We start from the raw sequence: 18,861 nt of genomic DNA on the forward strand, positions 1-18,861 counted from the left end.
TAAACATTAATGTGGGCAAGAGAGGTCTAATGTAAATGTTGAATTAGGCTTTTACAAGAACGGTAGAACTTTATGAATTTAAAAAAAAAAAAATGTACTCATTGATTCAGTATGCTTTCCTACAAGCAAACTCTCAGTTCTAAACCGATGCAGCCACTATTGCTAAAAAGAGTGAAAACGACTGTATAATACTCGTTTGCAGTAATTTAAAATGTCAAGTTCTGCGTCACTGAAATATGGCGCGCCATTCTTCTAAGCGTCCGTTTCCATGGTGACTCATGGATTTGACACTCTGTTGAGAACGCCTTTCAGAGGTCACCATGAATGTGCATTGACTGAGTTTCAAACTCAGCTGGGTTGAGTAAACTAACCCAAAACTGGGATTCTGGAATCAATACCTGCGAGTAAGCAATACTTTATTTAATCAACTCAGAGTTCAGGGTTCAGCTTTATGGGAGCAATGTCATTAGTTGCATTTTTAACCTTTAAGTTTAAGTTATCAAGGAGAGCATCAACAAGTACTGCAGCTATACTAGGTGTCATGGATAAAGCCTTCACAAATTGCACACTAGTATTGTCATTTTGGCCTCTTTTTGATAGAGACACATCTAACTTAAGTGGCAGGAGAAATCAATATATCAAACAAAATACAGAAATGGTCAAATAGCGCAACGTCCATAATAACAGTGGGTGAATTGTTCAGACCCTTATTAATGAGCAGATTAAGAGTGTGTACACAATTGTGTGTGGGTCCATTTACATGCTGAGTCAGATCAAAAGTGTTTACAACTGTTATGAGTTATTTTGCAGTATTGTGTTCAGGATTATCTACATATATGAATGTTGAAATCCCTAGCAAAAACAAAAATCGGTGGAAGTTCAGCTCTGTAAAGTCATCAACAAAGGCTGGAGAGTATTTCGGAGGCCTATAAATAATTATAAATAGAATACAAGGATCTTTTACCACAATAATTAGATAGTCAAAGGACAAGAAATCACCAAATGACACATGCTTGCATTAAAAGACATCTTTAAATATTGCAGCTAATCCTCCACCTCACCTAACAGCTCTACAGACACTCACAAAAGTAAAGTTTGGAGGGGCTGATTTATTGAGGACTGTTGATCTGCAGCTGTTATTTAACTATGTTTCAATTAGGAACATAAAATCCAGGTTGTTTACTGTGATTAGGTCACTGACTAAAAATAACTTGCTCTTAAGTGAGCGGATGTTTAAAAGTACTAACTTGATATCTTGTTTTGGCCTCACAGCAATCTTAGATTGACGTCTAATAGGCAACAGATTAGATTGGTTTGCCATATGTCTTGAGAAGGCCTTAGTCTTTCTAGCACTTAACATAACAGATATAGAGAAAGCTACAGGCACATTGGGTTCCTGCTTGTTCTGTGTACATTTGTGAGTGTTGCTGCTACTGGAGCGGGGACCCGATACATATCACTTAGAGCTGTTATCAGTTGTTTGTTGTTCACCGAGAGCAGAAGAAGGACGATGTGTGCCCTGGTGTTGTGACAGTGGCTGGAGAGCTCTCTCAGAGGGAGGAAGAGGGCAAGCTGTGCCCACCGGCTTTGGTGGTAGAGGGGCCTGCTGTTTTTGGTTGGTATTTGGGGGCTCGCAGCATAGGAGCTGGAGAACTTTGTTCCAGCATTCACCAGTTCCTCCATTTTCTCAGAGAAGCTCAGAATGGGTAATGTTGGCAAGAGGGAGAAAGCATGTTGTGAGAGGGGCTGTGGCTCTGGTGTTTCTGGAGGCTCAAGTCTTCCTTGTTTTTCTTCCAGAAAGTTGTCCTTGGGTGCTGAATCTTGGTGCAGTTCTAAGTTGTCACAGTCTGACTGTAGTATGCTCTGTGAGAGGGGCTCAGCAAGGACTGTGTCTCTGAGTAGTGGTGGTTGTGGCTGCACTGTGTTATCGTTTTCCTTTTGGGATGAGTAAACCGAATATCCTTTCAGTAGCTGAAGTGTTTTCCTGTGGTCATCCAGACACTGAGCAGGTGTTTGTGTGCCATTCAGGTTGAATGGATTGGAACAAATTGCAGTTGCATGATGGAGGGAGAAGTAGAGATTGTCCTTTAGCACTCTTGCGCCTAGTTTGTTTGGGTGAAGGCCATCTGATTTAAAATAGTAGTTACCATTAACACTATACACCAGCAGACAAATAGCATCTGCCACTATTTACACCAAGTGTAAATAACTTCTACAAAAAAAGGGATCTAAATCAATAAAATAACTATATTTGACAAAAATCAACTCATAACAATAACGAAGGTGAAAGCAATAATTAACAATAATTGTGAAAACCTAAATTTGATGATAAAGTGTATTTATTTTCTCACTTCAGTAACGTAATTGACTGTTATGTAAGTGCCAGTGTACTTATTAGTTAGGTTCCTAAATTTCAATGAAATAAGAATAACAGCAGTTTAGCCAAATTATGGAACAGTGGTTCAAGACATGATTGGTGAAAAAGACATCAAATGAGATTTGGTGTGTTAGGTGGTCTGCAATTTTAGTTTTACTGTTGAAGTGGTCTGCCACCTGAACAAGTTTGAGAAACACTGGTCTAGACATTTATCAAAGGTTTTATGTTTACCATATTGAATTCTGACCTCCTAAATGTAGATGTACAAACCATGCATTTCTTTTAAATGAAAAGATTTAATAAACATAAAACGCTACAAATAATCCATACCTATCTGGTCATAAAATGTCAGTAAATGTCTTGCTGGTCAACATGGTCACATGGGATATTAAAATTTGTATTAAGTAAAAGAGATAGAGGATTATTTTTGTTATAGAGGGTGTGCAGAAAGTCTTTATAGCTCTGAAGTTTGTAAGTAGACTAAACAAATACTGTTTTTTAATCTTAACATTTATAGGCAGCATTAACAGCATTAATGGCACATGGATAGAGTTGAGTGCCATGGATGGAGATTTTTATTATAAATGTCAGTACCAGCCTCCATTCACCTCTAAGCAAAACAACCTCACTGGTCTACAACAGGTAAATTGTTTAATGTACAACAATAATAAAAAAAACACAATTTAAACACATTGAATTACACATCTATGTAAGACTGTTTTATAAATATGTGATTGTAACAGGGCAAATGGCACATTTTCTTTTGAATCTATACTTTTCTAATGAGAGATATCTTTTAAAATTTGAACTTCAGTCATTTAAATGCCACAATTTAAGATAAGGAGCGAACAATTTTAAAATGAATTCATTGTACTAAAATTTTAGTGTTGTGTAAATATTTATTTCTACTATTTATGCAACTTGTGGAAAGCTGTATCAGTGTATGTGCTGTCCTGTCCATTTAAAAAAAAAAAATGAGACTTCATTTAATTGCATTAAATAGAATGTCAATTTGTCAGTGGTAACTAAATGTAACTGGATCTGCTCGACCCACTCCGAGAGGGATTCGATCTGGCTTCGCTGGCATGGAAGGTGGAGACTAAAGGCTACAAGCTCTAGTTAATTACTAGTGTGCCTCTTGAGGCCAGGGTAGTGAGGTTTACACACTGCATAGCACATACCAGCTGCCTACCGTTACACTCACCCCCCTAAACCTTACTCCCATCCCGGGTTTCGGCACCACTGTAACTAGACCCGCTCCGAGTGGGATTCGATCCGGCATCGCTGGCATGGGAGGCGGGAGTGCTAACGAGGAAGCTAAAGGCTACAGCCTCTAGCATCAGTCGCTAGTGCGCCTCTTGAGGCCAGGGGAGTGAGGTTTACACACTGCACAGCACATACCAGCTGGCTACCGTTACATATACATGGGTAATTCCTGTTATGCTGTAGGTATACCTCTTGCAACTCTGTGGCCCTGTCCCAAATGGCACTCTCCGCTCTTGCGGTCTTCCTCTGAGTCCAGACTTTGGTGACATAAGCGAGTGCAGACTGATGGGGCGCTAGTCAGCAAGTCCATGAGGGTGCATGAGTTATAAAAGTGTGCATTTGTGACAGACTTCAATCAGATGATGCATTTTTTTCATTATGTTTTTATATACATGCAGTTTTACAAATTATTAATTGAAAAAGTCATGGCATTGATAGGGTAAAGAAACACTCACTATTGAATAATTGTTTTTATTAAATGATTTCAAACAACACACTGACAATAAAGCATTAGATAATTTAATCAAGAATTTCTGAAAGTCAAAGCACACTTAGAACTACAGCAACAAACCCCATCGTTTTAAATCTTTAGAGAACAAATAAACATGATTCAGACACATGGATGGTTACAGGCAGGTGCTTAGAACACAGTAAAATGTACAGAAAGAACATACCACCATATATTTGCAAAAATAGTTATAAAATACACACAGCCACACTTCTGCATGTATAAAAATCTCTGTTAGACCGAATGTTGCTATATCAATAAATATAAGCAATCTTACAAGCTACAGCCATGTGCATTAAATTATTCTCTCCTGTCTTGATATTTTAGACTCACAATAATTCTAAAATCCTTTTTGAAACAACAATAGCAAAGATTTAATCTTAGGTTACTTTTATGAACGTAAAAAAAGTTATTCAGTAAACTGAATAGGAGTAATTTCATATCTCTGGAAAATTAAATAAAACTTCTACACATCAGACTTAAAAGTGATACTACATACACATGATAAGCAACTGATCCGCTGTTGACAGTCTGTAAAAATGATTATTAAAGTACATTTTTAATCCGCAATTGACATTGCCACGTCCACCATGTTTTTTCCTCCAGTACGGAAACTCCAGTCCGCTGTGATTGGTCGAGAGGATTAGCAGCAGGGACGGTTGGGAAATAGTCCGCTGTGGAGCCCGCGCTGATACGGACTCAGCTGAAGGGCGCAAAGGGTGCGCTCGTGAGCACTCCTCAGAGCACTAAAATGTTGAATGGAACACAAGTCTTGTGGACTTCACGGGAACGCGCAAATGAAGGGCACGAGACTGCAAGTCCACATCAAGTGTGCCATTTGGGACAGCGTCTGTAACTCTGTTAAAAAGAATCAATATGCTTGTGTTTCATTCAAAATATACACAGGAAGTCGACATATTGTTACTGAATGGAACAATATTGACCCCATTCTGCTAAATTACGCCGGGTTCACACATCCACCATCAGTGGCGCGTGAGCGAGGCGTGAGTGCCACGTTTTTGTTTCGGCACCCATATTAACAGATGACACCGTTTACACTGCAAGCGCGAGTCACGCGGTGAAGTGTTCCAGAAGCATCCCAGACATGGCAGTGAGCAGATAGTTTTGGCGTTGAGCCTATTTTTGCCGCACACTTTGCCGTACAACACTAAAATAATCAGATTGTTGGAAAGACACAAAAGCAAATCAAAATTATTCAAACCAAACCTATAGTACAATACAAATAATGTCTGCATGCAAGTAAACTCAATAAAACAACTTGGTAAAGGAAAGAATTAATAAACTGACTGACCTTTTGCCATTCTGTGTGTATAGGTGAACAGTATAGAAAACATTACCCAATCACAACCAAGTGTGCTGATAAAGATGAAGTGCACGTGACTGCGTGCTGTTGCCCTTGAAGCAGCGATAACCTCAAAAAGAAAAAAATTGGGGGTAGGACCCCAAAGATAACTTTATTTCCTGCGCAGAGGCACTGCTGTTTCTCGTGGAAGAGACAATGTGAACGTCCAACACGACCGCCCAATTTACGCGCTGCTCATGGAGGATGTGTGAACCCGGCGTTACTGACAAGCGCATCTCTCAGCAGGCAATTTTGCATCAATTCAAATGTGTTTACCTATTTTCTTTGGCCTGAACAATAGCACATTGCATAAACAACTTCAGAGACTGGGGTTCTGGTCATGCATTAAAACCCAGGAAGTAATTATGTTCACTTATACCACGGGGCTGTTGAATGCTTGATTCTGATTGGCTGACGAATGTTCTAAGGCATTTCAGTAAACCAGTGGCTATGAAGAAGTTCCTGGTCTTGACCGTATAATGGTTCCATATCACTTCGCCAAATTACTTCAGTTAATAGCAGAAAAATAGCAGTACAGGCTACCACACCAAAATAACCACATAAAACAAAGACATTGGCTAAGTATATCGGATTAGAATGACAATCAATGTCTATAATATCCTAAATTTATTTCAATTTCAGTTGAACAGCAACCATTTTTTTTCTTCTTCTGGAAAGTCATTCAAATGTAATAATGGACTTTTTCTTTTGCTCTTGGAGCAAATGGGTAAGTGAAAATAATATTTGCTTTGGTCACCCATTCACTGCTGTCGAAGTTTACCCTGCAAACATTTACTTCCGCATTCCAAAACCTAGAGTGTGAAAACATCCTGGTTACTTTCATAACCTCCGTTCCCTGATGGAGGGAACGAGACGTTGTGTTGATGTAGTGACACTAGGGTTCTTCCATAAAAGTGTGTAGAACAACTTTCTTACACCACTGTTTAAGCATCCTTCATAGAAACAGCCCAAACTTCCAGTACTAGTTCGGTTATCGGAGTAGAAAAAATGTGTGTCTGTGACAGTGGGTGAGCAATCTAGAAAAAACATTTTTCATGATCAAAACATGGATTCTTTTCAACAAAATTGATCATAAAATACAGTAACGGAGGGTAACGGGTGCATATTATGCCCTAATGTCCTAAGGGTCAATGAAGTGACGTTCATTTTTGTCCAGGGTAGGGTTGCACCAGCTGTGTGTAAGGTCTCACGTAAGTTGGGACGTAAAGTTCACACTAAGGACTTAGTAACTAGTTAGTTCAACTACTAGTTAGTTTGTAACTAAGTCAGTGGTTATTTTGGTTGCATCACCTGTTCTTAAGGCAAAACTTAACTAGTTGGTCGTAAGCTCTCCGTAAAGTAATGCGTACAATGAACAAAAAAGAACAATTGAAATGAATTCTCATTTTCCGTTTCTTAAACATAAAAATAAAAACTTTTTAAAAAACTAGCTGTTTTTACCCACATGGAATGTCTCCCTCCAATGTTTTTAACCTGCTACAAAAGTGGATACATGGGAAAACCAGGTCTCATTAATATTCATAAACTCATTACCATAGCTATTCTTACCTGTTAATTTTATTTCTGGACATCGATAGTAGTATTTTTTCTAGTTGAAATCACATTTAAGATATCAGTAATTCTATTTTCACTAGTTGCAAAGGCTATTTTAGATACAGTATCAAGGCAATAATTGTTACTAGTAGAGATCCCTTTACTGATATCAATTATTACATTGTTATAGTAAAATGTTCATTCTTGATATCAACAATTGAATTACAACTAGTGAAAATGGTCATTTTTGATTAATTAATTTCAACATGTTTTATTTGGTAATTATGATATCTGGAAATTAATTTCAGACATCAATAATTTTGAGTGTAATTAGTGATATCTAAATAGACTTTCTTAGTAACAATTACATTATAGATATCAGAAATTAAAACTGTCACTAGTGAAAACCGAATTACTGATATCAAAAATGAGCATTTTTATTAGTTGGAATTCAAATGTTGATATCAAAATTTGACATTTTCACTTGTAGAAATACATTCTTGATATCAAAAATTCAATTTTTACTAGTAAGAAAAGAATTGTTTATATGTGAAATTGGAATTTCAGTAAGAAACTCATTTTTGATATCAATAATTATGTTTTGAATAGGAGTGAATGACATATTGGTGTGAAACTTTACTAGAGAATATTCAATTATAGATATCAAAAATTAGGGTTTTTACTAGTTGAAATTTGAATTTTTTTTTTTTTATTAACATTTTTATTGATTCATAATTTATCACAAAAAATATAACAACATCTATATAATGAATGAATCAAACACTTTTAACATTAAACCCCCACTATATCCCCTCCCCCTACCAAACTCTCAACCCCCCCTGACCCCCCCACGAACACCCCTGTGGTCAGCAGAATATAGACACACACAGAAAACTAAAACAACAACATAAAATAACATACAATAATCAAGTATAATAAAAAAAAAAAAAAAAAAAAACTCTAATTACTCCCTCCACTGCCCCACCTAGAGATTCCCTCAAAAATGCTAAAAACTGCCCCATTTCTTATTGTAAGATTCCCTAACCCCCATCCTAATGCTCGACCCCTCCTCGAAGGCAGCCACCCTCCCCATCTCCGCACACCACTCCGGGAACGCGCTCCATCCGACTTCTAACTCCTCAAAATAACCTGCCTACCAATCATCAAACTGGTCAAAACCCAGTCCTTCATGTACTTATCTACCAAATCCATGACCTCCCTATCTCCCAAAATACAGAGTCTGGGGCAGAACGAGACCTGAGTGCCCAACACATCACACACAAAACTTTGCACCTTCAGCCAAAATTCTTGGATCTTAAGGCACCCCCAAAAAACATGGATGGTGTCTCCATCTTCAGTATGGCATCTCCAGCAGATGGGTGTGTCCTTAAGACCAAGCCTATACAATCTAGAGGGGGTCCAATAAAATCTATGCAAAATCTTAAATTGCATAAGGTGAACCCTTGCATCTCCAGATGCAGACTTCATGCTCTTTAGAATCCCTGCCCACACTTCCTCCTCCAATAACAAATTTAAATCTTCCTCCCATAATCTTTTGAGAGAATTTAAAGCTCCGTCCCCCAGACTCTGAATTAGCAGGGAGTAACCCTTCCCAAAAGCAGCAATCACCACTTCCAGAGTATCTGCCACTCTAGGGGGGTATATGCTACTCCCAAATACAGAGCAGAGCAGGTGGCGCAGCTGTAAATACTTATAAAATTGAGATCTGGGAATCCCAAAATGTTGAATCAAATTTTCAAAAGATCTCAATACTCCATCCTCATACAGGTCACCAAGTGTATTAACCCCCCTCACAATCCAATCTGACCAACAAAAAGGGGACTTATTAATACATAGTTTAGGGTTCAGCCATATGCTCGAGTCTACGTTTAAATAAATATCCAAATTAAACACTCTGGACACTTTTGTCCATATTGAGTGCAAATGCAAAATAACGGGGTGCAACTTAACCTCTCCAGCTAGTTTAATCGAAAGGCTTTGCAGTGGCGAGATAGGGGCAAGAACTTCCTGTTCTATACAAAACCAGGGAGGAGCTCTCTCTGGTGGAAGCGACCAATGAACCAAATGTCCAAGACTGAATGCATAATAATAAAATAAAATCTTGGGTAGACCTAACCCACCTTTGTCAATCGGCCTATGTAATTTACTGAAATTTAACCTGGGACGTTTACCATTCCAAATGAAGGACTTCGCTATGCTATCAAATTGCTTGAAATACGAGAGGGGGACATCTTCAGGGAGAGATTGTAGCAGGTAGTTAAATTTTGGAATACAATTCATTTTAATAACATTAACCTTCATTGATAAGTGTAATGAAGCCCACCTGTCCACATCATTCGAAAACCTTTTTATTAAGGGATCAAAATTCACTCTGACTAAATCAGACAAATTTGCTGGGAATAAAATTCCCAAATACTTAATTCCCTGTTTGGGCCACTGGAAGGCACCCGGCTGAAAGGCTGTTTCTGGACAGTACGCTGTCAAAGCCAAAGCTTCGGATTTAGACCAATTGACTTTGTATCCTGAGAATTTGGAAAAGGAGTTAATAATTCTGTGGAGGCAAGGCAAAGGTCTATTGGGTTGGAGACAAATAATAAAATATCATCTACATAAAGCAGAAGCTTATGCGCCATACCTCCTGCCGTCACCCCTGGAAAATCATCCTCCTTTCTTATCTGCTGCTTATGGTTCCAGGGCAAGACAGAAATAATGGGGAAAGAGGGCAACCCAGAACAATAATGGGGAAATAGGGCAACCCTGCTGGGTGCCCCATCCAGAGTAAAATAATCTGAAATTAACCCATTTGTTTGTACCGCTGCTACAGGGTGTCTATAAAGTAACTTAATCCAACCAATAAATGTACTCCCGAACCCATACATTTCCAAAATCTTAAAAAGATGATCCCATTCTACCATATCAAACGCCTTTTCGGCATCAAGAAAGATGGCAGCAACCGGAGATTGATCATTTGCTACTGACCACATGATATTGATGAGACACCTAATGTTATCAGAAGAGCTATGGCCTCAAATAAACCCCACCTGATCTATATGTATAAGTGATGTCATAACTTAATCGATTAGCCAGAATTTTGGACAAAATTTTTACATCCAACTGGATCAGGGAAATTGGGTGGTAACTTTTACACTCTCTTGGATCTTTGTCCTTTTTTAAAATCAGACTGATCCGGGTTTGTGTCATGGTTGGAGGAAGCTTTCCATTCTTTAATGATTCCATATAAACTTCTAACAAAAGTGGAGCCAGTGCTGTAGCATAAGATTTGAAAAACTCAGAGGAAAAGCCATCAGGCCTTTAATTACTTCGTCAAGCACCTCCAAGGTTATCTCAGAATCAAGAGAATTTTTTTGCACAGTCGTCAGTTTAGGGAGATCTAATGGTTCCAGAAAGTTCCTAATATCTTCATCAATAGACGAAGACGTGGAACTATAAAGATCAAGATAGAACTCTTTAAAGGCATTATTAATATAAACAGCCAAGGTAAATATTTCACCACAAGCAGATTTCACTGAGGGAATGATAGAAAAAGACTCTCTCTGCTTTATATATCTAGCCAAAAGTTTTCCTGCTTTGTCCCCTGACTCAAAGTATGACTGTCTTGCCCTGAATAGCCAAAACTCCACTTTCTGTGACAAAATAGTATTATATCTATATTTCAATCGGATCAATTCTCTGAGGCCATCAGATGACATACGGCGCTTCAGCTCTGCCTCTGCACTTTTAATATTTCCTTCCAACTCCACGAGTTCTTGTGCTTTGGATTTTTTGATGAACGAGGCATACTGTATGATCCGACCCCTAAGAACCGCCTTAAGTGCCTCCCAAGCCACGCCCACAGAGGATACTGAGGACCAGTTGGTCTCCATATAAACACTGATTTCAGTCTTTAACATTTGTTGGAAATCAGGATTTTGCAAAAGGGACACATTAAGGCAGCAACTATATGATTTCTTTTTCTCTGTATATGGCTACACCTTTAAACTCACCAGAGCGTGATCTGAGACTAAGATATTTCCAATTGAGCAATCAACAACAGATGAAATGAGGGATTTGGATAAAAAAAAAATCTATTCTATAATAAATCTTATGGACTGATGAAAAAAATTTATAGTCCCTACCAGATAGGTTCAAAAGTCTCCAAGTATCTGTAAGACCAAGATTTTTACACATCCTGTGAAGCGTCAGTGTTGCTCTAGGGGGCTTACACACTTTTGCTTCACTATGATCAAGGACTGAGTCCATCAAAAGATTAAAGTCTCCTCCCAATATTATACCATGAGGGGTGCCAGCAGCTTGCAACATTCCTTCAAGATCTATAAAAAAGCCCTGATCATCAGCGTTAGGTGCGTAAATATTAGCCAGAATCAACCTTTGCCCTTGAATTTCACACAATAATTACTCTTCCTAATTTATCTTTAATCTGTTTGAGACATTTGAACTGTAGATGTTTATTAATCAATATAATGACTCCCTTGCTCTTACTTGAGCCAGCACTAAAGAAACCATGTCCACCCCATATCTTCCCAAATTTTTCAGCTTCCTGCAGAGAAAGATGTGTTTCTTGAATAAACACTATATCATATTTCTTTTTTTTTAAAGAAAAGTAATAACCTTCCTTCTTTTTATGGGGTGCCCCAACCCATTTACATTCCATGTGGAGAGAGACAATCCACTCATATTAACAACTGACATATTGATATAATAAAAATAAAAAAAACTGTGTGTCAAAAACAAAATTATACAGACCACAATCCCCATTAGTGAAACAATCAACCCCCGAACAACCCCCCGAACAAAACAAACAGAAAATAGAAAAACGTACGCATTAACCCCGCACACGACAGCGCCAACTGGCGACAATCCCTCTAAACTCAAAAGGTCCATGAACGCCCACTAGAGGCCATGACAACTTTGCCATCGGATTGCTCAATTTTGCCTCACAAATGTGTGAGGCAAAACCACACAACAGAAAACACTTTGTGAAATAAACCGAGTCAATAGGAAGAATGAACACAAAGAATGTACAAATTTATTCACAGAACTGTCTCAAAGATGTGATCTTCCACAAAACTAATTCCAGCTGATATAAAACCGTTCAGATTTCTCGGACAGACAGATGAATGATCCGTGAGCCAGCTGTTATTAGTTCAACGGATGATGTAATCGTTCCAATGTCCTGTAAACAATACTCAACAAAACAAACTACAGCCAGCAGGAGGAATAAGCACGAAGAATGAACAGATTAATCCACAGCTGTTCCAAAGGAGTGTTATTCAACAGAACAAGCTCCAGCCGCTAGGCGGAACCAATACAAAAAGAAACAAAACCGGTATCCCGGTTCCCCGGATGGTCGAGTCAATTCACTCGGAGGCCGCATAAAAGTATATACCATGACTTACACCATCCGTCAGCTTTATAAAAGACATCCTTTGTGTGAGCATGTAGATATTTTGCAGTCATCCGTAGTGTCCACTCTCAATCTGTCCGGGAACTTCAATGCAAAGTAATCTTTCGTCAATGCAAAAGTTTATTTAAGGAAAAGTATTTTTTCACAAAACAAGCTCAAGCCGCTCGGCGGAGCCAACGCAAAAAAACCAAAATTTCGCCCAGCTTCCTCAAAAGTAAGTACAGCGAGTCAGGCCCACTCACATGAGAAACATCCAATGGTTTACTGAGACATTGATTCTATAAAAGACATTGCCAGATTTGGACATGTGAATACTTTGCGACCGACCTTCGTTTCTATTCTCAGTTTGGCAGGAAACATTAGAGCAAACGAGATCTTTTTCTGATGTAAGAATTTCTTACATTCCTTGAACCGATCGCATTTCTCTCTTGTCGAGTTCGCAAAGTCCGGGAACAAGAAAATATTATGGTTCTTCCAAGAAAGCTTCCCTTTGCTCCTCGCCTGGCGCAACACAAGATCTTTATCGGATGATCTCAGAAATCTGGCCAGAATCGATCTGGGCCTATCTCCCTCAGCAGATCTGTGAGCCGGGACTCTGTGAGCTTGCTCGATTTCCAGCTTGTGGCCTGTTATGTCGAGCAGACTCTGGAAAAGCTCGTCTAGGAATTTCACCATATCTCTGCCCTCCTCATGCTCAGGAATTCCAACAATTTGAACGTTATTCCTGCAGTTTCTATTCTCAAGATTTTCAAGCTTTTCAAGGAGATGTTCCAAATCAACTTTGGTCGTGGGCGGATTAGCGGTTAATTCCCTCTCTGAACATTCCAGAAAATCAATTCGTTTTTCAACATCAGTCACTCTTGTAGCTAACTCAGAGAATTTTGTTTCCATCGCCGTAATTGATCGACGTATTACAGCGAGATCCTCCAAGTCAGCAAGAATCTTCGTCAACATCACCGACATGTTGGACAACTGACGCTGGATTCCTTCTCCCGCCGCACCATCCAAATCGAGTCCCCGGTCTGTAGGCCTGTCGGGGCTTTCATCCTGAACACGTAAGTGTCTTTTAATGTCTCCAGAGCCTGAGGATTTTGACTTCTTTGCCATGTTTTGCAACAAAGGCAAATGTGTAACTGGGTGTATCAAATTTTACCAGATTATAACATGAGAATAATCGAAAATTCAGCAAAGTGCGCAGAGCTCATCGCTCACACGTCTGCTCCTTGCATGGTGTCACGTGACCCCTGAAATCCCATTTTTAATATCAAGAATATGATTTCTGTGAGTGATGTCATTTTTTTTAATATCAAGAATTCATGTTTTTACTAGTTGAAATGTAATTACTGATACAAACAATTGCCATTTTCACTATTAAAAATTACATTCTTGATATCAAGAATTAGCATCCTAACTAGTGAAAATTGAATTGTTGATATCAACCATTCATATCCTGCGAAAAAATAAAATTTGGCTTGCAGCAGTGTCAGAGATCATTGTGAAATTCAACTAGTGAAAATTAAATTACAGATATCAAGAATTATGTGATTGTGCACAAAATATTCCCACACACTTAACGTGTCTGATGAACTTGATGAGCAGGTAAAAATGTCAAAATGCGTACCGTCAATTAATGCAAGTGGGGCTTACTGATCAGAATTCATTTACATTTGAAGCCAGAATTGCAGCCTGCCTTGTTGCTTTTGTACCCTGATGTAATGAACATTAGGCTAAGCCTTATTTTTTTCTTTTTTCTTTCGTCACAAAAAAAAAAAAAAAAAAAAAAAAACATTTGGGGTTATTAATAAAAGATCCGAGGCTTCAGCCCTATCAGCCAGGGTCTAGCTACATGCCTGGAGTAAACAATGACTGAATTTACATTTTTGGGTGAACTCCCTTTAATAATAATAAAACAGTTGTGTAGCAACAAGAAAGCTATATACAAGAATGGCGACACTGAGAAGTAGTGTACAGCGGGGCTAAAGGCCCACCATAAAGGAATAGTTTAATACAGGATGGAATGTTTTTGAGTGAGACAAATCAACTAATAATATCACAAAACCAGCATGCCAGTTTTTCATGTTAGGAGTTAGTCCAAAGCACCTGGAGACATGGCAAAAATGGTAACATCCACTCTAATCGAAGTAGTATAATTATATGAAATTCATTCCTATGTTCACTTGTTGATGTGATGTTGTGGCAAAATAGAACTATTAGATGTTAAAATAGTGAATTTAATATTTTATCTGATATACTGGGACATATTTGATGGGGACATGAACATGTACAGCATAACAGGAATGGCCAACATATTGGATAGGTGAAATGTATTCCCAGTTCAAAAGAACAATATGTTAAAGGAATATTCCAGATTTAATACAAGTTAAACTCAATCAACAGCATGTCTGGCATAATGCTGATTACTACAAAAATCAGTTTTGACTTGTCCCTCCATTCTTAAAAAAAAAAGCAAAAATCTGGGTTACAGTAAGACACATACAATGGAAGTGAATTGGGTCAAATCATAAACGTTAAAATACTCACTGTTTCAAAGGTATAGCCACAAGACATAAACAATATGCGTGTGAACATGATTTTAGTGTGATAAAATAGTTTACTAACCTTTTATGTGTAAAGTTATATCCAGTTTTACAACTTTGTTGCCATTTGTTGCATAACGGTGTTAACCCTGTAATCCCGGTAAATGACGATTTAAACAACTATACAGCTCATATAATGCAAAAAAAGAACTAATGTTAGCATTTTTATAAAATATATATTTCTTTTTTTTTTCACATTTTAGAATATTATTAAAGTCATCACAACTATGGAATAATTGAAATGGAAATATGGGAATTATGTTGTGACTAAAAAAAATCCAAAATAAATCAAAACTATGTTATATTTTAGTATCTTCAACGTGGCCACCCTTTGCCCAGATTTAGCAGAAATGTACTCTTGACATTTTCTCCACCAGCTTCTTGAGGTATCACCTTGGGATGCTTTCAACAGTATTGAAAGAGTTCCCATCTATGTTGGGCACTTAGTGGCTGCTTTTCTTAATTATTTGGTCCAAGTCATCAATTTCAAAAACTTTTTTTACATTTTTTTTTATTTTTTTTTTTTAAATTTTAGTTTTGTAATTAAATATATTAATATGTTGGCACAATTATATTTTTGTCTACAAAACTAATTTGAAACATTTATGCATATGCCTTCAGATCGAAAGGTTTTTAAGATCATGAGAAACTTTTCAGGCAAGTGACCCCAAACTTTTGAACGGTAGTGTGTGTGTATATGTGTGTGTGTATATATATATATATATATATATATATATGTATATATATATATACACACATACACACACACACACACACACACACACTACCGTTCAAAAGTTTGGGGTTTGTGCAAACCCAAAACTTTGTGGACATACGTTTGGAAAAATTACAGATTTTGCTGTTTTGGAAGGAAATTGGTACTTTAATTCACTAAAGTGGCATTCAACTGATCACAAAGTATAGTCAGGCCATTACTGATGTAAAAAAAACAGCACCATCAATATTTGAAAAAAGTCATTTTTTGATCAAATCTAGACAGGCCCCATTTCCAGCAGCCATCACTCCAACACCTTATCCTTGAGTAATCATGCTAAATTGCTAATTTGGTACTAGAAAATCACTTGCCATTATATCAAACACAGCTGAAAGCTATTTGGCTCGTTAAATGAAGCTTAACATTGTCTTTGTGTTTGTTTTTGAGTTGCCACAGTATGCAGTAGACTGGCATGTCTTAAGGTCAATATTAGGTCAAAAATTGCAAAAATGAAACAGCTTTCTCTAGAAACTCGTCAGTCAATCATTGTATTGAGGAATGAAGGCTATACAATGCTTGAAATTGCCAATAAAAAAACAAAAAAACAAAGATTTAATACAAAGGTGTACACTAGAGTCTTCAAAGACAAAGGACAACTGGCTCTAACAGGGACAGAACGAGATGTGGAAGACCAGATGTACAACTAAACAAGAGGATAAGTACATCAGAGTCTCTAGTTTGAGAAACGGATGCCTCATGTCCTCAGCTGACAGCTTCATTGAATTCTACCTGCTCAAAACCAGTTTCATGTACAACAGTAAAGAGAAGACTCAGGGGTGCAGGCCTTCTGGGAAGAATTGCAAAGAAAAAGCCACTTTTGAAACAGAAAAACAAAAAGAAAAGGTTAGAGTGGGCAAAGAAACACAGACATTGGACAACAGATAATTGGAAAAGAGTGTTATGGATCTTAACCCCATTGAGCTTTTGTGTGATCAGCTATACTTTAAGGTGCGTGAGAAGTACCTGAACAAGTCAGCCACATCTATGGCAAATGCTACAGGAAGCGTGGGGTGAAATGTCACCTGAGTATCTGGACAAACTGACAGCTAGAATGCCAAAGATCTACAAAGCTGTCATTGCTGCACATGGAGGATTTTTTGATGAGAAATCTTTGAAGTAGTTTAAGAAGTTCTGAATTTTTTCAAATTGTAATAGTAATCTTACATGTTATTAATTTCCTGACTATACATTGTGATCAGTTGAATGCCACTTTGGTGAATAAAAGTACCTTTCTTTCCATAAGAGCAAAATCTGTGCATTATTCCAAATGTTTGGCCACCAGTGTGTGTATGTGTGTGTGTGTGTGTGTGTGTATACTCTAAGCTTCACATTTCTGCCTTTCTACCTTCGATTTTAGCTTCTTTTTTTAATATATATATATATATATATATTAGTAATCAACATTATGCCACAAATGCTGTCATTTGAACTTAACTTGTATTGAACCCAGAATATTCCATTAAATCAACATTCTTTGACAGATGTTCAGTCTAGAATCACAGTGTTGATAGAATTCTGATTGTAATTCATACACTTTATTTCTGTGTCCTAACCTGAACATTTTCTTGATTGATAGTTATGGTTCAGTTTCACTGTGTCAGATGTGTCTGTTAGTCCTTCAACTGAATATCACATCCGTGCCATTAACTTTCCCTCATCACTACCTAATACAGGAGGGAAATATTTAAAGGACACATCTTATAAAACACCAGGTTAGACTGAATTGATCTTAAAGTATTATATCTCATTTTCTCCACTCTGTGTGATGTGATATTTAATTGTTATATCTCTGTCTTATTAGGATGTGAGAGTAAACGTATGAGCAATCACCCACTGTGTTCCACACGTAAGTCCATGTTTCTTTCAGGTTTTGGAGAGAAAGTACTCAACTGCAGGGTAGGGATAAATGATGGGATCTTTAATGATAAATAAACAAAAAACAAAAGAAGCCAACAAACTGACAGGATCAAAAGAAAAAGACTGACCTGGAATAAGGTCACAAACCAAAACCATACAGCAACAGATAGACAGGGGTTACAGAAACCGGTGAACTAATACACAAACAAGGGCTAACAAAAGTTGTGCGACCAGGGAGCAAACAAGTGAGAAGGAGCAACGAGACAGAAACAGACAGGTAAGGCTAGGGAACACATGGGTAACACGAAACACAAACTGAAAGTCAAAAACTGAAAGTGTGAAACAAGATTGGAAAGAGATGACGGGATCCTGACAGTTTCACTGTTGTACATCCACAGACACTGTGCCTGAAATGTAATGTTCCCTATCTGTCACTCACTCGATGTTGTGTCCATGTAGCGACACTAGGGGTCACTCTTGGGAGCCCGAGACACCTCTGGTCTTTGATAAAAGGCCAGTGAAAATTGGCGAGTGGTATTTGCATGCCACTCCATCAGACATACGGATATAAAAGGAGCTGGTATGCAACCGCTCATTCAGATTTTCTCTTCAGAGCCGAACGGTCATGCTCATTGAGCTGAATACTACTGTTCAATCACTTCTGCTGGATCTGACGGCACATTTCAGCGGCTTCTCCCTCCTCTGCACTGGTGCACTGCAGAGAACGCCCCTGGGCGCTTCGGCAGAAAAACAAGAGAGTATATTTTCTGAAAGAGCTTTTCCTCCTCTAAAAAAGTATATATTTCTCTAAAAGAGTGGCACACATAGAACGTCTTTTTAAAGACGCCTCTTTTTAAAGATGCCTTTCTGATTGTGTATTATTCCTGGTTGCGTTCGTTATCTCTCAACTTCAGATGGTCATGATCGCTGTCTTTCGTGCCTGGATGTGACCCACATGGAGGCAGTGTTTGTGGATGGTTCATGTTCTCGCTGCATGAACATGACCATGGCAACATTGCGGTCGCGGCTTGCTTCCGTAAGAAAGCAAGCCACCCCAGCAGCTCCCCGCCTAGGTCCTTCTACCTACGGGTATGAGGCCAGCGCGGCTAGCACTGGGG

General features: G+C 38.2%; 1 protein-coding gene across 4 annotated transcripts in view; it reads left to right on the plus strand.

Annotated features, from left to right (window-relative positions):
* LOC127415225 (interleukin-17 receptor B-like) overlaps positions 1–18,861 on the plus strand; it is a 75,864-nt gene that overhangs the window by 16,034 nt on the left and 40,969 nt on the right. For 3 of the 4 annotated variants that reach the window (XM_051653877.1, XM_051653879.1, XM_051653880.1), the window contains 3 exons: positions 2,895–3,019; positions 17,463–17,598; positions 17,688–17,732. In XM_051653877.1, coding sequence (XP_051509837.1) covers positions 2,895–3,019; positions 17,463–17,598; positions 17,688–17,732 — 306 coding nt within the window. The remainder of the gene's footprint in view (positions 1–2,894; positions 3,020–17,462; positions 17,599–17,687; positions 17,733–18,861) is intronic. The other variant, XM_051653881.1, reaches the window with a different exon arrangement.

The sequence above is a fragment of the Myxocyprinus asiaticus genome, chromosome 24 (genome assembly GCF_019703515.2).
Source record: "Myxocyprinus asiaticus isolate MX2 ecotype Aquarium Trade chromosome 24, UBuf_Myxa_2, whole genome shotgun sequence".
In the NCBI taxonomy this organism is placed as follows: Eukaryota; Metazoa; Chordata; class Actinopteri; order Cypriniformes; family Catostomidae; genus Myxocyprinus; species Myxocyprinus asiaticus.